Genomic DNA, 16,853 nt, shown 5'->3' with positions numbered 1-16,853 from the left:
CCTGCTAGGATGCCTTCACCATTTTGAAGCCGGGATTTAGCTGGCTACCAGAATCACCCCATTCAAACTACCTCTTGCTACAAAAGACGTTTAGACATTTAGGTTAGGACTGGCAGCTGAGCAGACCTAACTGCTCACTGCCATCAAAAAGCAAGTCTCACTCCTTTCCTTTGCCTTCTGCAACTTTCTGGGCTCCCTTGTTTCCCCCAACTCTAGAGCTCACCAGACCCTTCTACAAACTGCCTGAGCACCAGAACAATACAAAGCACTTTTTGCTGAACCTGGTTTTTAACTAACATAGCAATGGGCTGATGGAAGGTCAAACAAGCACGAGAGGACAGAAAAGGTAAGACACAGCACACAGTTAGGCCCTCAAAAAACATTAAAATTGATTCTAAAGATCCTTTAGAGCTGGAACTGATGGAGCATCTCCAGCATTGCTTTGGGGAAGAAATCTTTCCTTCAGAAACAGTTTATAGGAAGCTACCAAATACGCAATTTAAAACACATCAGCTAAAAATATAACTAAATCATAAAGTTAATATGCTTATCTGAATACAACCTTGCAGTTGGTAGTTCAGACAGAACGTGATCTGATAGGAACTTTCTAACTGCTTCACCAGCCAGGCCAGATGCATTCTACAGAGCTCTGCCAGGCTCTCCAAAACCCCAAGAGGGCGAGGACTGGCAGACACAGGAGTACCTGTGCCACAGACTCCAACAAAATGGGGCCAGCCAGGCACCCAGCACACACCTGACAGCCCAGTGGTAGTAAAATGTGGGTAGTTCTTGGCATTTCTCAGAGCAGTATTTAAACTTCTAGGAAATGTCACTGGAAGAAACCTAACATCTGGAGATTGAACATTTTTAACATTTATCTAAACAGTAAAATGGATGCTGGAGTCCTTTTATGGATGTAGCACTTGGCACTCAGCTGAACACACTCATCACTACCTACTAAAGCTCCATGGAAATCAAAAATATCTCATAAGGCTCAGGGAACCACAGCAAAGCAAAAAAATAAAAAGTACAGTTGGAAGCCACCACACTATATCAAATAGTTCGGTGCACTGGTTTTTTGTTCTTTCCTCCTTTCTACCTTTAAGGAACGGACATTCGGCCAACAATTAGGTTTCAGTCCTTACCACTTGGGTAGTCTCACACTTTGACCAAAGACTGCCTCATTTCCTTCGCTCGTAATTACCTCAGAGGAATTTACTCAGGCCCACTGGCAGTCTGCTAGGGTGACTCATTACAACTCCATGGAGCAGGAAGATTTCTGTTAAAGACAAACTACTGCAGAACACTGACGTTATTGAACTCCAAATAATGCTGGAACTGTCAACTGTGCTCAAATCTACATCCCCCAATACGAACGGCAGCTCAGAAAATACAAGCTTGAGACACACCAAGCATCAAATGTCTTGGACTGAGTTCTATCTAAAACACAGGTAACCAAGGAACTTCTTTTACATTACCTTAGACACTCTATCATCCGAGAAGCGATCTTCTTCCGACGCATCATGCTGAATACCCATATTCGACTAATCCCACAAATAGCAGGTTCTGGAGAAGTTGAACAGCACCATGCTTTCTGTCTTTCAAATATGACTTTCTCATTTTCTGAACTGACTTCTGGAACCTTCTCTTCTATAACTCTGTAGCCCTGCAGGTGATGGAAAAAAATACTTATCACTTTATAAAAGCATCACTAATGACTGAACAAAATAATTACTGTGTAACTTATTTCAGTTAAATGTATTTGTTTGCTTAAATGCCTTACCAAAAAGTCTGCATATAGGTGCCTCATTTAATTTCTCTCAACAGTTTTGAAATTGGAACAGAGGATGAAAGATTAAACCAAAAATGCCTCTAAAGTTTATCTGATTTAAAAATAACACCACCAAGTAATCTAATTCTTATTATCACCTATATTAGAGTGTTTGCATCAATTTCTCTGCCTTTGACAAAGGTTGTTTTGCTTCTTGTCTGCTACTCCCAAGGGAGGACAGAAAAAAACCAGTTTACAAGAGAACTACAACTAGCAGTTCAACTTCTTGTCCTGCTCTCCGCTGCACAGTTCTGCCTGCTGCTTCTGTTCACTGTGGAGCTGTTTCAGCCCTTGGTGATTCAGCTCAGTCCTACAGAATACCCACTTTTTCATCCGAGTTAGATTACTGCCAGGCGGGGTGTTGAACCTGCTTGTCAAGAAGAAAGAGGAGGGCCAGGGCTAGAAGAGCACCCTTCACCTGTAGGAAGTGCTTAGATGAGCAGGCTGGAGCCAAGCACGACACCATACATGTGTCTCAGCCTGGTGTCAGCTAAGCAAAAATGAACAGCTACATTTCAGCATGGCCCACCACCACAAGTCTTTTCCTCTCTGGAAAAGCCATACATGGAATACTTATTTGCTAAACGGCTAGACTTAAAGTCTCAAGTAATTCTATAGTTTCAGAATGTCTGAAGGACACAGTCACTAAGCACTGATACAAACTGCCTTTCTCCACTTCAATTACTTACCCACTGGATATGTTCTGCAATTAAACAGCCGATAACTTTTTTGTCATTAGAAATAAAAAGAAGAGTTTTTGTTCTAGAGTAACACATGAGCGGAGTTTGCTGAAATCCTAAGTCATTGTCTACCATTTCTCTAATTTCTTCGACCTGTCAAAATAAGTTTGAATGATGTGTAAGAAACATGTAAATATACATTTGTGTAAATATACATAAAAAGTTACAGATTTACAAAATTGCATTGAGGTATCTAGAACACTGAAAGCTATTCCAGAAGTTAAGGATTATCCTAAGGAACCACATAAGTGTTCCTCAAACAATACTTGGCTGCAAACAGGAAGAGTAGTGGCCTCTAAGTCAGCTTCCAGTAAGTCCAAGGCAAATAGAGAATGCAGCTTTAAGTGTGGACTCTGATATTCTTACAAGTAAATGAAATCTATGCCAGAAGTTAAACCAGCTTTGTTGAAGGTTTTCTGTCTGTTATTTTTAAAGTCTTGAAAGAACTAATCCATTTAGGCTTTTGAACAGATGATTGCAAGCACAGTGCCAAGGCAGCTAGAAAATATATGTGTTTGTAACTGCCACCTCTTTCCTTAAGTTTTCCACTCTTCCATTAGCCTTGCAAAGAGTAAGTGAAACTAAAAATAAAATCTTGTTTGATATCAGCAAGTTTAGAAGAATATATATAAACTCCAACATGAATGTAAATAAAAGCTTAAGCATGAGCTGAGATTTTACTGGGGGATTCCTGTACCTACAGCTGGGCATTGGAGCAGCCTTTATCAACCCAGCACTTGTGAGAAACAGAAATAAGGTGGCTTCTCCTATGTGGTACATTAAATGGCATTAGCTTGTTAATGCATTTTGTAGTTACATCAGTAAAGCGAAACTAGAATTACTGATGCTATGAATACATAAAGCTAGTACTGATCAAAAGAAAATTATGTTAAAAAATGCTTTTAAAATAACTTTTCTAAGGCACGGTATCAGTTACTCTCTGCTTTCTCATCTAACCTTCAGTTAGAAGTCTTTTAATGACAAGTCCAATTAGCCAATTTGAAACACTACGTAACCATTCTTGAAGTCAGCCATCCACAGTGGTGACAGCTGTAGATTCTCGCAACTTCAACCACACAGAACTACAGAGAACTCCATCCTAAATGACTCAATTTGATGCAGTCCTCCTTTCCTCTGCTCCACTCAGGTATTTTAAGTAACATTTTCTTCAGGCTTTTTAGTAAAAAATAAATGAACAATGAATGTACTAAAATCAAGATAATACCACCAGAGAAACAAAACTTTTACAATAAACTTATCTGAATGAAAGACTGTAAAAAGAAAATTTGTAGTTTCATTTCAGTTTGATAACTTTTAAAAAAGTTATGTTAATCTACCTAAAGAAAACTCACTACAGTCACACACACCATCAGAAAGAGCTCTCTTGGCCCTCAGTTCAGCCTCCACAGTCCCTTCCAACCACAGGTGTTCTGTGATCCTGTGACAGTGGTACTGTAAAAAAAAGTACCTACTGGTCACAGCAAATCCCTGGTGACACAGAATCAATGCCATGCTACTGAAAAAAAACAGATGCAATGACATACTACGATGTATGAACACAGGCTAGCCAGCAAGACAGCAAAGTACCTGCTGCTCTAAGGCTCCACTGTGCTCAGTTTTAGATGACGAGTTTCAAGAGATGCGAGACATGGCACAAATGGAAATAATCTAGAGGAGAGTATGATTATGATCAGAGGTCTATAAAACATTATTTAGGAGTATAAGCTAAAACCCAGCACACCGCATCAATCTCCTTCAGATGAAACAATGAGAGCTTGTTCAGGTGCAAAAAGCTGTTCCAAAAAGAAAAAGAAGGATGTTTTCCACAGCTATGGCAGTATGATTTGCACTAACAAGCATAAATTACAGTATGGAGATTCTGTTGGATGTTTAGGGAAAATCTCCTAATGTTATGGAGAGTGAAGCACTGTAACAGAGCCTGAAGGGGTCATAAAAACCTTCAGTGGGAGAAGTTTTAGAAAGCTGTCAGATCCATGACAACCAGAGATGATCCTGCTTTGGACACAGGAATAGACTACAGGACTTCGAGGCTGCTTTCTAAATAAATCTGGTTTTATCCAAAAATCATTTAGAGAATGGTGCCATATTCATGCTGTGTAATAATGTTAATACATTTCAGTTTGTTTAAATATAGCAGGAAGTTTTATTACATAAAATATCTGCCAGATTTCTAGCAAGTATATTTTAAAAATGTAAAAATATCAGTTGGTTGATGCTTTTCCCACTCATGCCTAGAATCATCCTCTCCAGGAGGAGAGCAGCAGTGCTTAAGAGTCAGATGTCCAATCTGTTTATGGAAAAAGCTACAGAACCACTGAAGTTTCGAGTCTAACTTCAGCTGCTCCCACATAAATTAAATAAACTTTCTATGAACATTCTCATTAGTCATATTGAAATATCAAACAAGGTAAGATATACAAGTCCACTCCTTTTCTCCATACCTTTTTAAGTGCATACTTTGGGTCATCAGGAAGAACCATTATTATCTTTCCATCAGGATATTCAGCCAAAATTCTCTCCTTTTTCCAACCCTAAATAAAACAAACACTTATCTAAATACCATACACAAGATGTACTTTTACAAACAAAAATTGCACATTATTGTTCTAGACAACTGAACTTATGCAGAGACTTCACACTATTTAGCAGCTGCTTTGCTAGACAAGGAAACTTCAGCTAGCTTTTAAAAATGAGCACAACATATAAAATATCTTATTTATACAATTATTTATACAATAGCCTATCTATATCTAGAAATAATGTGTGAAAGTGTCTTATAATTCCCAACTAGATTTTTCCCCCCAGGACTGCAGTGCAAACTGAATTTTACAACAGAAGTAGCAAACTCGGCTCACATAACTGATTTCCAAACCTAGGTAATACTTATTTTCCAAAGTCCAGTGAATGGGAAAAACCCTAAGTTTTAATAAAGTATTTCTTTTTAACATAGTTACCTCCACAAATACACACTCAGATTTAAAGTTTGGCATGCGAAAGACCTCCAGGAGGTTCTAAGTGAACTGATTGGCATGCAGTTGCCCAAAATGTAAGGAATAGTTTATTTTGTTACTGATCATAACTGTTAAAGCCACAAGAAGGATACTAGAAAAAAATGTTATAACTACCTTCTAAGAATCTAATGGGGAAGGAGGCTACGTTGTGTGTATCTGAAGTATAAACATACTCAAAAAAATAGAGGTAATTAACTCTTCTTCAGATCCACACTCGTGGTGAATAATGAGCAGTACCTGCATGGAAAAAAACAAAACAAAAAAGCCACTTAAATCTAGTAAGATGGGACTGGTAGATATTAAAACTCAAGTTGCTTTGATGGGACCTAAAAATACTGAATGCAGAAGTAACTTCAGCCACTAGAAAGGCTGATGTACAAGTCTTACTCAAAGCAACTTTAAATAAAAAAGCCTTTGAAGAAACAATATTGATGGAATCATTCTCATTGAAATCTGTGCCTTCCCACAAAATAACGTTCAACTAAAGACCAAACAATGGAATTTGGCACTGGCTGAATGCCATATATACTACCACAAAAAATGACAAACTTAAGTGTTACAATACTTGATCTGTATCTCATTTTAATCATGCTGATTTTACTCCCTTACCCCCAACAAGACATGAAGAGAACAATCTTAGAAATGTATCTACTTGCTGGTAGCCCTGGAACTATTTAAGGGTGAGTTTAGCACCCAGCACGGCAATGGCTGCAACACATACACCATTTCAATCCTGCGTGCTTTTCTTCTCAGTAGTAGTTGCACTAAATACAAATGCAAATGAAGATCCTATTTGGATTTTTATATATTACAGTCTGAACACAAAGGACAGGAAACAGCAACATCATAATATTCAGGTAAGCAGAAAAGTGCAGTTTGTGGGGCTGCGATATGACTTTTGAGACTGTTAGGAAAGGTTTTCAAAACATTCAGGCAAGGATTACTCCTCTCCAACCTCAAACACCATCCTTTCTCAATTTTTTGTCTTTTGCTGCCTTTTAGATGCCTGCTTGCCCTGCAAAAGTTTTCCATAACCTATTTTAAACCAACTGTGACCATTCCTCAGCAGATACATTCAGTGTGTTTCATAATCCTGCCATTAAAGCCTCCAGAATGTTGCAGGCCTAATGCAGAAAATTCAACTCTAAATTTTAGGTCAAGGTACTCTGTTAACATAATAGCCAGGTATTTCCAACAAAACAAAATCTGATGGAAGAAAATGTTTCTGAACAGCTTACTGCTGTTATACTTTTAAGCAATGGTATATTAGTAGCAATCTAAAAATAACTCCGCAAAAATGCAGTAGTTGACCTCTAATACTTAGAACTTATTATTTTCACTACTGTCCACCTATTCATTTTCTTAAGTAATTACTATAATATGAGGACTGATCATATTTACAGGAGGGGGAGTTTCAATTGAAGCCTTTTGGAATCTGATCAGAAATAAATCTTTTGGATAAAGCTTTCAAAAAATCGTCTGCAAATCCTAGGCTCATCCAAGATTTTTAGTTCATTTGCTTTACATCAGAGAAAACATTTAAAAGTCATATTCCTTTGTTACTGAAGCAGCTCTATGAATTTCCTAAGTGAAATGTTAGATTTTCTTTAAGTATCTGCATCTCCAGTATCTTTATTGTTCAGTCTTAGTAAGGAATGAATTGTGCTTCCTTTAAACCAGACCTATGGAAGCAATGCACAAGAGGGGTCACAGTACTTTCCTATCCTAACATTAAAGGTGTTAAGGAAAATGTGCTATAGCTTCAACTGAGACTGATCCTACTAGATAGATATCTACAACACACAAAATATGCCTTAGTACTGGTATCTTACATGTGGTCTGAAAACGATTTCCCTTAACACACCTATTAATGTGGAGTTTCTAGCAAAATAGAAGTATTTTAATGCTATTCAAACATCTTGCAGACTGTTGTATTTTGTTTCAATCACTGTTAACTGAAGGACTCCTTCACTCAGGCAGATGGCAACAACAACTTACTATAGTAAGTAACAAAAGCATTATGTCTGCAATGCACTTTACAATATGCAACAATTTTGCAATGTCAGAAAATTTGCTTTTCCTTTCCTTTTATTTGACCTTACTTAAGGGCATTAAGACTTTTTTACTGTTGAATGAGATGTCCAAAGATCCATGTATGTTGCTTGTGATGACCAAAGAAGTTAAAAGGAAAGCTATTATTCACACCAGGACACAGGTTCTGCAAGGCCTGGAGTAAAAGAACATGATTATACCTCTCCTCCCTGATATTGAAGTCAAAGCTCAACAACACATGACCTATAGGCAGCAGCAGCAAGGCACATACGGCCTCATCACCACAGCTGGGCAGACTGGTGCTGTACAGAGCCCCACTGGTGGGTGACAACTTGCAATACCCTCCACATTATGGCTACTTATCCTACAGGTATTTGTCATCTTTCGAGAACATACGGCAACTCTGCAATAACAGTTACCTCTAACTTTTCCTCCCAATTCAAACAAGATTTAAGATTGCTTCTGCTTGCTTATTAAGGTGCAATGGCAACAGGATTACAGAAGAAATAAATAATTCAAAAAAGGCAATCTAGATGAGCAGTCACTGCTACACCATGAAGAAGTAGTATGGACGGTACGAACGCACTGTGTAGTGCATTGCTTTCACTGAATATTATATATGTATTTAATGAATGATGTAGAATACAATTGGAAAGATGGCCCCAATATTAATGGCATTGTAGCTGAAGTGTTCAGCTCTTGATTTCACAAAAACTATGTTCTGATATAGTTTAAATAATATCTGATGTAGATTTGCCTTTAAAAGCCCAACTTAGGAGAAACAATAAACTGCTTCCCATGCATTTCCTTGCGTTTTAGAAGTTCTTACGTAAGAGTAGGAAATGGGACAGCAAACCTGGTATTTTTCTGTATAAGTGAGTTCTGGCTTGCCTGTGCCCTCTATTTCACAAATGAATACAAATATGTGAAAATCGGTGGTGTTTTCTTCTTTTACTGTTTTTTCCTCAAAAATATTGAGGTAGTGAGAAAGATGTGCTTGATACTGTATAATTCTTGTTCTTCACTAAGAAAAACACGAACGAAATTTTCCCCTAGTAATCAAGTTCAGTATGAAATTTTGCGCACTTTTATCCTTGATAATTTGTAGCTGAGAACTGGGGTTACTACCTTCTTCTTTCCCACTCCCTTCATCAAATTACAGATATTCTGCCTCTCTCTCCTATGAATGTAACATGGAAAAACAGGTTTTGACTGTAGAAAACATTAACATCCTCAGATGTAATTACTAAATACTACCCTCTGTTAAAACTAAGATTCTTACAGAAGACAGCTAATGGTAAGAACTTGATTTGAAATATTAAGTTTTACATTGTACAGATGTATCACTTTTGGAACTAATGCAAATCAAGACGACCACGAAATCTTTTTAAGGTGACATGAAGTTCATCATCACCTTCAATCCTGATTCTGTTAACATTAAGTTCCAATAAATCAAAGATTGTCTTTTTTTATTTTTTTAATCTGAAAATCCTAAGAACCTCACAGATGGGCTTGGTTGCAATTACAGCAAAATAGCTATTTAAAATGTATCAGATTAGACATTTGCCCAAATAACAGCTTCTTCCACTTTCTTCAGCTCGAGATATTCTTAATGAAGATCATGAGTTTGAAGTAAAAACACATTAACTGCCTTCACATCAGGCACCTGAAATCAACTGAAGTATTTGGTTCTGCAACTTAAAAACATAATTAAAAACGTCTTGCCCTTAGAAAGAACTTTTCAGGAATACTAAATTGATACTATGTGGTATCACAGAGAGGATACATACTTGATATCATGTGGTATCACAGCTAGAGGATTTTATAAAACTGAACCACAGATCCATTCCACAAAGTTATCCATCCCCCTGGAGTTAACAACTCGATGGATGTGTCATCACTCAATGCACACACATGCTAGAAAGGTGTGTTTCTTTCTGGAGACTTTCAGATGTCTGAAACCAGAAGAACAGTGAGACAGATTCCTACACTGGTCTGCAGTAGAGGACATCTCTCATGCTAGGCTCTTCCTGCTCCAGTACTATCCTTGACCACTTTTACCTACTTGCTTATTCAATTTGCACACTCCTGTTAACAGCAAATGGCAGCCTTCAGAAAACCCCTGTCTGTCCTTGCCAATCTTCTGCTCCCAAATCCAGAAAATGACATTAAACTTGCTAAACCTTCCCTCCACACAAGGCCTGCAATTTCCTCATTTTGTCTAGCAGCCATCCATGACAAAACAAGTATTCCAATGTAGCCTGTCCTACCTCTGGGGGCATCATGGAATTTCTAGACACTTAAAAATAAATTTGTACTAAAAGAAACAAGATAGGCCTTAAAAAACAAAACACCAACCAAACAAAACACAGCACAAAACAACAACAAAACAACAACCACACACACACACACAAAGAAAATTACATTTGTTTGAAGACAGTAAATAATTTATTGCTTCCATGCAAACTATCTTCTGGCTACTCAGTACTTTTAAAAAACCCACAAAGCAGCTGCAAGTAGGTGAGCAAGGCACTAGCAATAAAGTGCATTTTCACAGTTCACAGCAAGAAGCTTTAGCATGATAATGAATATAGGTTTTCTTTGTCTGTGAAATAAATTACCAATAGAACTAACTGCTATGCACATGACAAGAAACACTCAAAAGGGAGAAAAACTGAGAAAAATCTCGAGTCAGACTAGGACTGCATCATGTGGCATGAAGAATGTGAATGAGCAGAGAATGAAAAATGCTTATAAGGTACCTTAGAATGGCCTCCAAATCAACAATAATGCCCAATATATTAACTGCATAACAAAGAATATCTAGAGAGCTAATAAAGTAACATACCAAGGTGACCAAGAACAGATGTTCCTGGACCAGAAAGTCTAACCAAGAAGTTACCAAGACTTACTCTAGCACAATTTTTTTAATCTCATGATGCTACTGCCCAGTTAACACTTTTTGTCATGAAAAGGGAGGTAGTTACAGTTTCAACACAGTAACTACATATAAATATCTAGAAATGAAGCACATCACACCTCCAAGCCATCCTCCCAACAATCCCCACAAGAATCCTCCTAGCATAACTAAGATAATTAGTAATCCTTCTTCTAGTATTTCTGGATGACTAAGAATTAACAAGTAAAGACTTGGTGTACTAATTAACTACCAAGAGGGCTTATCTAAAATTCAGATTACTTTCTAAGAGGAGGTAAAGATGTTTTTGTCACAGACACTACAATACAATCACCTAAGAACCACTATGGGTCAAATGTGTTACAGACTTATCTGTTTAGCATGGCAAAAGTTACTTGCCCATGCAGAAAACAGAGCAACAATCAAATTGTTATGATAAAAACAAATATCAGAGGAGAATTTAAAGACTCATAAGACTCCTTCCTTTGCCTCTTACTCTACAGTTTCTTTTCTAGAATAACCATCTAAATCATCACTCTATAGCCGTCTATAATGTCACAAAACACAACTAGAGTCTTGAAAGATTTCAGAGATAGAAACGTTTACTCACTGAATTGACAACACAAATAATTTGAGTATGAATTGTGTGAGGCTTAAAGAGATGACCAGCAACTGAGAAAACAATAGTGAAAGTTTTTCTCAAATTGAAAGCATACCTAACTTCATACATAGTTATTTACATCTAGTTTACAGCAGTCAGCTCTTTCATTTTTATGTTAGCGATGTTGTAATTCTGGACATACGTACACGTGAGAAAATTCGGCTCTTTCAACCTCCAAAATATTCCCACTTCAGTGCAGCTTCCTACCTACATGACCATAGCAGCTTTAAGTAACTACTGAACTCATGTGCCAGCTTCTGTAAATTTTGATTGTAATAATTTTGTAAATTATGTCTTTGGCAACATTCAAGATCTGAAAGTACTTGAGTGGGGGACTGAAGGGGATGGCCCAGAAAGGACAAACAGGAATAAAATCACAGAATAGTTGGGGTTGGAAAGGACCTCTGGAGATCATCTAGTCCAAAACGGGGAAACACATTATATACTGCCATTATAATGTACTACATTCCAGCACATTTTCTGCCCAGTCTCACCCTACAATGTAGCTCATGTATATCAGAAGAGATCATTCAAGATGTCTCATTTATTCAGCAAAAACCAACCAAGAACAGAACAAATACCAGGACAATTTACCAGATAGTTTCAAACACTTCAGCTATGAAGATGTATCTTTATATTTGCAAACACTGGGATAAAATTGAGCTTGAGGTTTAAGAGTAGCCCAACAGCCATTTGGTACCTACATGAAATGAATTGGTGGCCTCAGTTCAGTTATCCTGGAGGTCTTATCTATTCGAGTGTAGAGTACTGAAGGTAACATGTGTGATAAAGAAAATAGACTTTGCGGATTCTGTTCTGGATTTCAGACATTTGAACAGGTATTTCCTATAAGTTTTGTAATATCAGCTAGTGTGAAGTAGCTGATTTTACAATACACTTTAAATTGCACAGAATTTTTCAAATCTAAGCTTTAATATGGAAGATAGATACAGCACATATAATGAAGGAATAATACTTTACACTTTAAATACAAAGATTACCATCACACTATCAATTCAGTAAAGTTTAAATACACAGTATAGTTTTAATAAAACTGTATCAGCTGGATTCCTAGGCAGTTTCTCTTCAAATCACACATAATTAAGAAAAAGTAATTTAGAAGTCATCTGAGATTGCACAATCAAAAAAACAGTACAATCAGCTCTTCATCTGACTATTAAGCCAACCATTGCAAATACCAGTTGTACTGAAAGCTGTATTCAGCTTTTTCAGAACAGTGACATTCTTTTGTCTTTCTACCACGAATCTCATCCACTCCAAGATTAAGGAATTGTAACAGAAAGAATGCAACAGCAATGAAACACCACTATCCTACTAAATATTTTTATACATTACATACAACCTGTCTGCCATGGCTCTTAAAACATTTATTTCCCAAAGTGGATTATTTATGGCCTACTGTGACACTAATCTATTAAAATATTACTTAATGTAATACATATTGTAACTACTATACAGCAAATAAAAGATAATGCTTATGTCTTTAAAAAGATCAAGTTTTCTTACCACATATTTCACAGCACTTATGAACTGGTTATGAAATAGCAGATGTTGGGTTTCATCCTCTGGATTTGATGCAGTGTAAAGCATTCCACAAATATTACAGGAAATAGCACCAAATCTCTTCTGTCCTGCATCCTATAAAAACAAAAAAAAAAAAAAAAAAAAAAGAGAGAAAGAGAGAAAAAAGAAAAGTATTTATCAATTGTGAGCACAGTTAAATACAGTTCAACAGAACCTTCATCTAATCAGACATGCTCTTTGTAACTTATCTTCTGGAAACTCAACACAGAGGCTAGAATGGAGTGAAACAGGAGAAAACAAGAACAGAATCTAGAATTCCATCTTTCAAAAACCCAAGCAGACTCAAAAGGCACAAGCATCAGTCACAGAGCAAACTCTACTTAACATTAAAATTAGCTCCCCCCCACTGTTTTGAACTTCTCTTTTATTTTATGAAATACAAAGAACAGCTAATTATTTCTTTGTTACCCTATTTGCAATAAATATCGTCATCTTCCAGAAAGAAAATTCCCACATCCAGTCCCATGCTATTTGATTTTCCCTACAGTTCTGCTCCTTTGTGTCTTTTGGCTGTGAGCAGCTTCAAGGCAAGCCAAAGGTGAACCATTTTCCTGAACGTTTGGAAGGATATTATAAAAAACAAAAGTTACGGAAATAATTGTTATTTAAGATCAGCAATACATCTGCAGTAGGTGATTGCTACCTTTTAAATTTTTATGAAAACCAAATATTTCAAGGCAATCAAATAGCATTATGTTTTTTTGGTCCTTTCTTCACTGATTAAGAGCCTCATTTAATATACTCTCAGAACTTAAGTCTTAACTCTTAACTGGAAGCACCTAATTATGATGTTTGACATGCTATCTTAACTGCACAGGGTTCATAACTTATTTTTCACACACTGGATAGCACCTACAATACAAACAGAAGATCAAATCATTTAACCCGTGACCCTTTAGGTGATACTCCTACTCTATAACCAAGAATTACCATATTAAGGGCACTACCAGTACCTATTGTTTTGCTACTTATTCATTAAAACAGTGTTATTAATTTGGAGTCATGATCACATTAGGGAGTTGGTGCCTAACAGTGAAGTGTCAGGTACTTCGCCTTTTGCAAAGAGAAAAAAAATACCAGTTAGATTGAAGCCTCTGGACAAATAAGTGTGATTTAAGTTACGGTTTAATTCTCAAATACTTTTTTTTTTCTTTTGAGTTTATGTAAGCAGTAATAAATGTCAGTTTTAATCTATTTTAACATATATCACAAGTAATAAACAAAAAGTTATTGTATATTGGTAGGATACTATATAAGCAAAAGACAACTTGAGGGTGTTTTTTTAAAGGAAATCGATCTGTGTACACAAATTGAAAGTGCACAATTTGCAAGAAAAGAGATCACCTGAATTTACTTTTGTTTTCTAAGAGCTGAAAATATTCATAGTGAAAAAGCCAACTTTACAGAAGAAAGCACTATGCAACACAGCAAAAGTGTTTACAAATCACTCCTTCTTCCAAATACATCTAAGAGCTAGATGACAGCTCAGTTCTGCACACAACAGTAACTTGTATCACACAGTCATTAGTGAAATCTAAAACGTAGGTATCAGTTTCTTTGCGAGAAGAGACTAAAGGTGCAACTGGCCAGACAAACTCAGAGTTCAACTTCTCTTTAGGGCACATATATGGAAATCAGCCAAAAGAAAGCAGCTGAATCCGAGAAGTCATTGCTTTAATAGTACGTCAATTTACGCATTCCTACTCTATACAGAAGGTGAAACAGGAGTACATTAATTTTCTGAAGGAAAAAGGAAAGATGAACCCTGAAGTTAGATTTGCAAAGTCAGAATAACATGAGGTTTCTGAAGGTATAAAAATCCAACACATTTTACCTGCAGACTTCCTTTAAAACAGCAACGTAGTTCAAAACAAAGTACCCATGTGGCCACCAAAACATATTGCATTTCAAGGGTTTATACACGAAAGATGAAAAAGGGCCGTTCAGCAGGAAGGATGATGTATGGCGATCATCTTAAGATGAACCAATCAAACCAAACTTATCCATCTTGCCTTGTCCATACAGATACTGTTTTGCAGGGAACAGATAATTTCCCTGGAATAGCACTGCCCTGTTGTATTTTACAGTCTGACTTGCTTGGATATTGCTGGTATTGTGGGTTTAGGTTTTGGGAGAGATTTTTTTTTAAAGATTTCACTGATATTAGTATTTTTACATGCATCCAGTTCTACCAGTAGGCTACACACAGAGGTTAGTATTAAAAATCTGTTACGCAAATTATCAGAAAAAACAAACTGTAGTATCTAAAGCAATCTTATAAACGCTGTAGCCCTAACAAATGCTGACTGTATTTTTTAGCAAATACTTTACAGTATCCTGAGGGTCATAAAGAACATAGACTTTTTGTGTAACTGAAGTACTATTTCAAACCCATACGACAGTACAGAACTCTTCAGGAAAAAAAAATCCAGTACAGACTACAACTACAAAAAAAAAAACCAAAAAAACCACCACCAAAAACAAAAACAAAAACAAACAAAAAACCACAAACAAAAAAATAAAAAACAACAAAACAACAACAACAACAAAAACAAAACAAAACCAAAACAAAACAAAAAAAAACCACACAACACAAAAAACCAAAAATAAACCACAAACAAAAAACCAAAACACACAACAAAAAATCAAACAGGATATGCAAAACAAAGTCAGGAATTATGAAGAATGCATTTTTGTACTTTAACAAAACATCTACAGGATCTATTTTTAACCTGATGTCATTGCATAAGCAAAAGTGGAAAGGGCATGCATCAAGAGGGAAAAAGTGCTCCCAAACAAAAATACTGCATTAAAGGTTGCCAGTCCTTCCTAATGGGGAGGGAGGAACAACAAAAAACAACTCAAGAACACCATATGCGTCACACATTAGAGTAAATAAAAGCTTAAAACTCAAACTGGGATTTTGGAGAGGGGAAAAAAAAAATATATATATATATATACCTGCTCAGCAAACATCACATACTGCGTACTGGAGAATAAATTGCCAACCTGTCACAACTAGAAAAAGATGGAAGAGGTTCGACTCTCAGAACTTACAGAAATGTTTTTCAGAACAATATTTAGAAAATGTGGGGTTACAAGCGGAAAGATATGTTACTCTGTTTAAAAATAAATGCAATTTTCTACACAGTAACAATAAAGAGCAAGAATACTTTTATTTCCTAATCAAATTCTGCATGTGTAGATGGCAATTAAGCATTCCCGACATCTCAGGCAATCCTCATTAATATAAGCACAGGATAGACAAAATCCACTGCTTCAAAGCTAACTGCAACTGAACATTGTGACATGTTGCCTTAATCTCCAGAAGGGTTTCTTAATTCTGTGTTAGACAGAAAGAAAAGTCTTACCAACATCTTCTTTGAGAAGGTGCATGTCTGCTGATCCTCCATATGTGGAATAAGGAGCCCTGCAAGCAAAAAAGGCATTTGGTGCCTCTGTAGGAGATGAAAAGGGGCCCCTTTTTTTTTATTTTTTTCCTTTTTCTTTTTCTTTTTTTTTTTTTTTATATTTTCTCTCTTCAGGCGAAGATTAGGTCACCCCCTTCTTGATTACCTAGTGTTAGTTAGATGAAGATTATTTTTTCTTCTAGTCTTTTCACAGAACAAAGAATAAAACCCAGCCATAGAAACAGGCAGGCTGGAAAGGTAATATAAGAAGAACGGGAAGGAACAAAACAAAGATTTTTGGGCTCTCCACAGAAAATGAAAAGGTCAAAGAATGCTATTTCAACAAAAGATGGATTCAAGATTGAAGTTGATGGGTGGATCCCCTTGCTGACCAGAAGGATCAGAAGACATGACCCAACTCAGAAACAAGTTTCACTTCAAAATGAAGACCGTGGTATTTAACAAAAGAACAACTAACCAGCCACAACAACAAAAAAAACACCAGTATCCATCTTTCTGAAAAGCTATTTTAGCCAAAGAATATAAATCAACTTGAAACTTTCAAAACTGTGATGTTTATTTAACATATTTGAAAAATGAAAATG

At 36.4% G+C, this 16,853-nt stretch overlaps 1 protein-coding gene across 3 annotated transcripts in view; it reads right to left on the bottom strand.

Annotated features, from left to right (window-relative positions):
* Positions 1–16,853, bottom strand: part of ESCO1 (establishment of sister chromatid cohesion N-acetyltransferase 1) — a 33,693-nt gene that overhangs the window by 2,021 nt on the left and 14,819 nt on the right. For 2 of the 3 annotated variants that reach the window (XM_065832693.2, XM_065832694.2), the window contains exons 8-11: positions 12,761–12,892; positions 5,034–5,123; positions 2,521–2,664; positions 1,479–1,666 (exon numbers count right to left, since the gene is read on the bottom strand). In XM_065832693.2, the coding sequence (XP_065688765.1) occupies positions 1,479–1,666; positions 2,521–2,664; positions 5,034–5,123; positions 12,761–12,892 (554 nt within the window). Of the gene's footprint in view, positions 1–1,478; positions 1,667–2,520; positions 2,665–5,031; positions 5,124–5,717; positions 5,841–12,760; positions 12,893–16,853 lie in introns of those variants that run through there. The other variant, XM_071804205.1, reaches the window with a different exon arrangement.

This window comes from Patagioenas fasciata, chromosome 2 (assembly GCF_037038585.1).
Source record: "Patagioenas fasciata isolate bPatFas1 chromosome 2, bPatFas1.hap1, whole genome shotgun sequence".
NCBI lineage: Eukaryota > Metazoa > Chordata > Aves > Columbiformes > Columbidae > Patagioenas > Patagioenas fasciata.
Note: the sequence above shows the minus strand (reverse complement) of the source record. Positions and strands in the feature narration are given on the sequence as shown.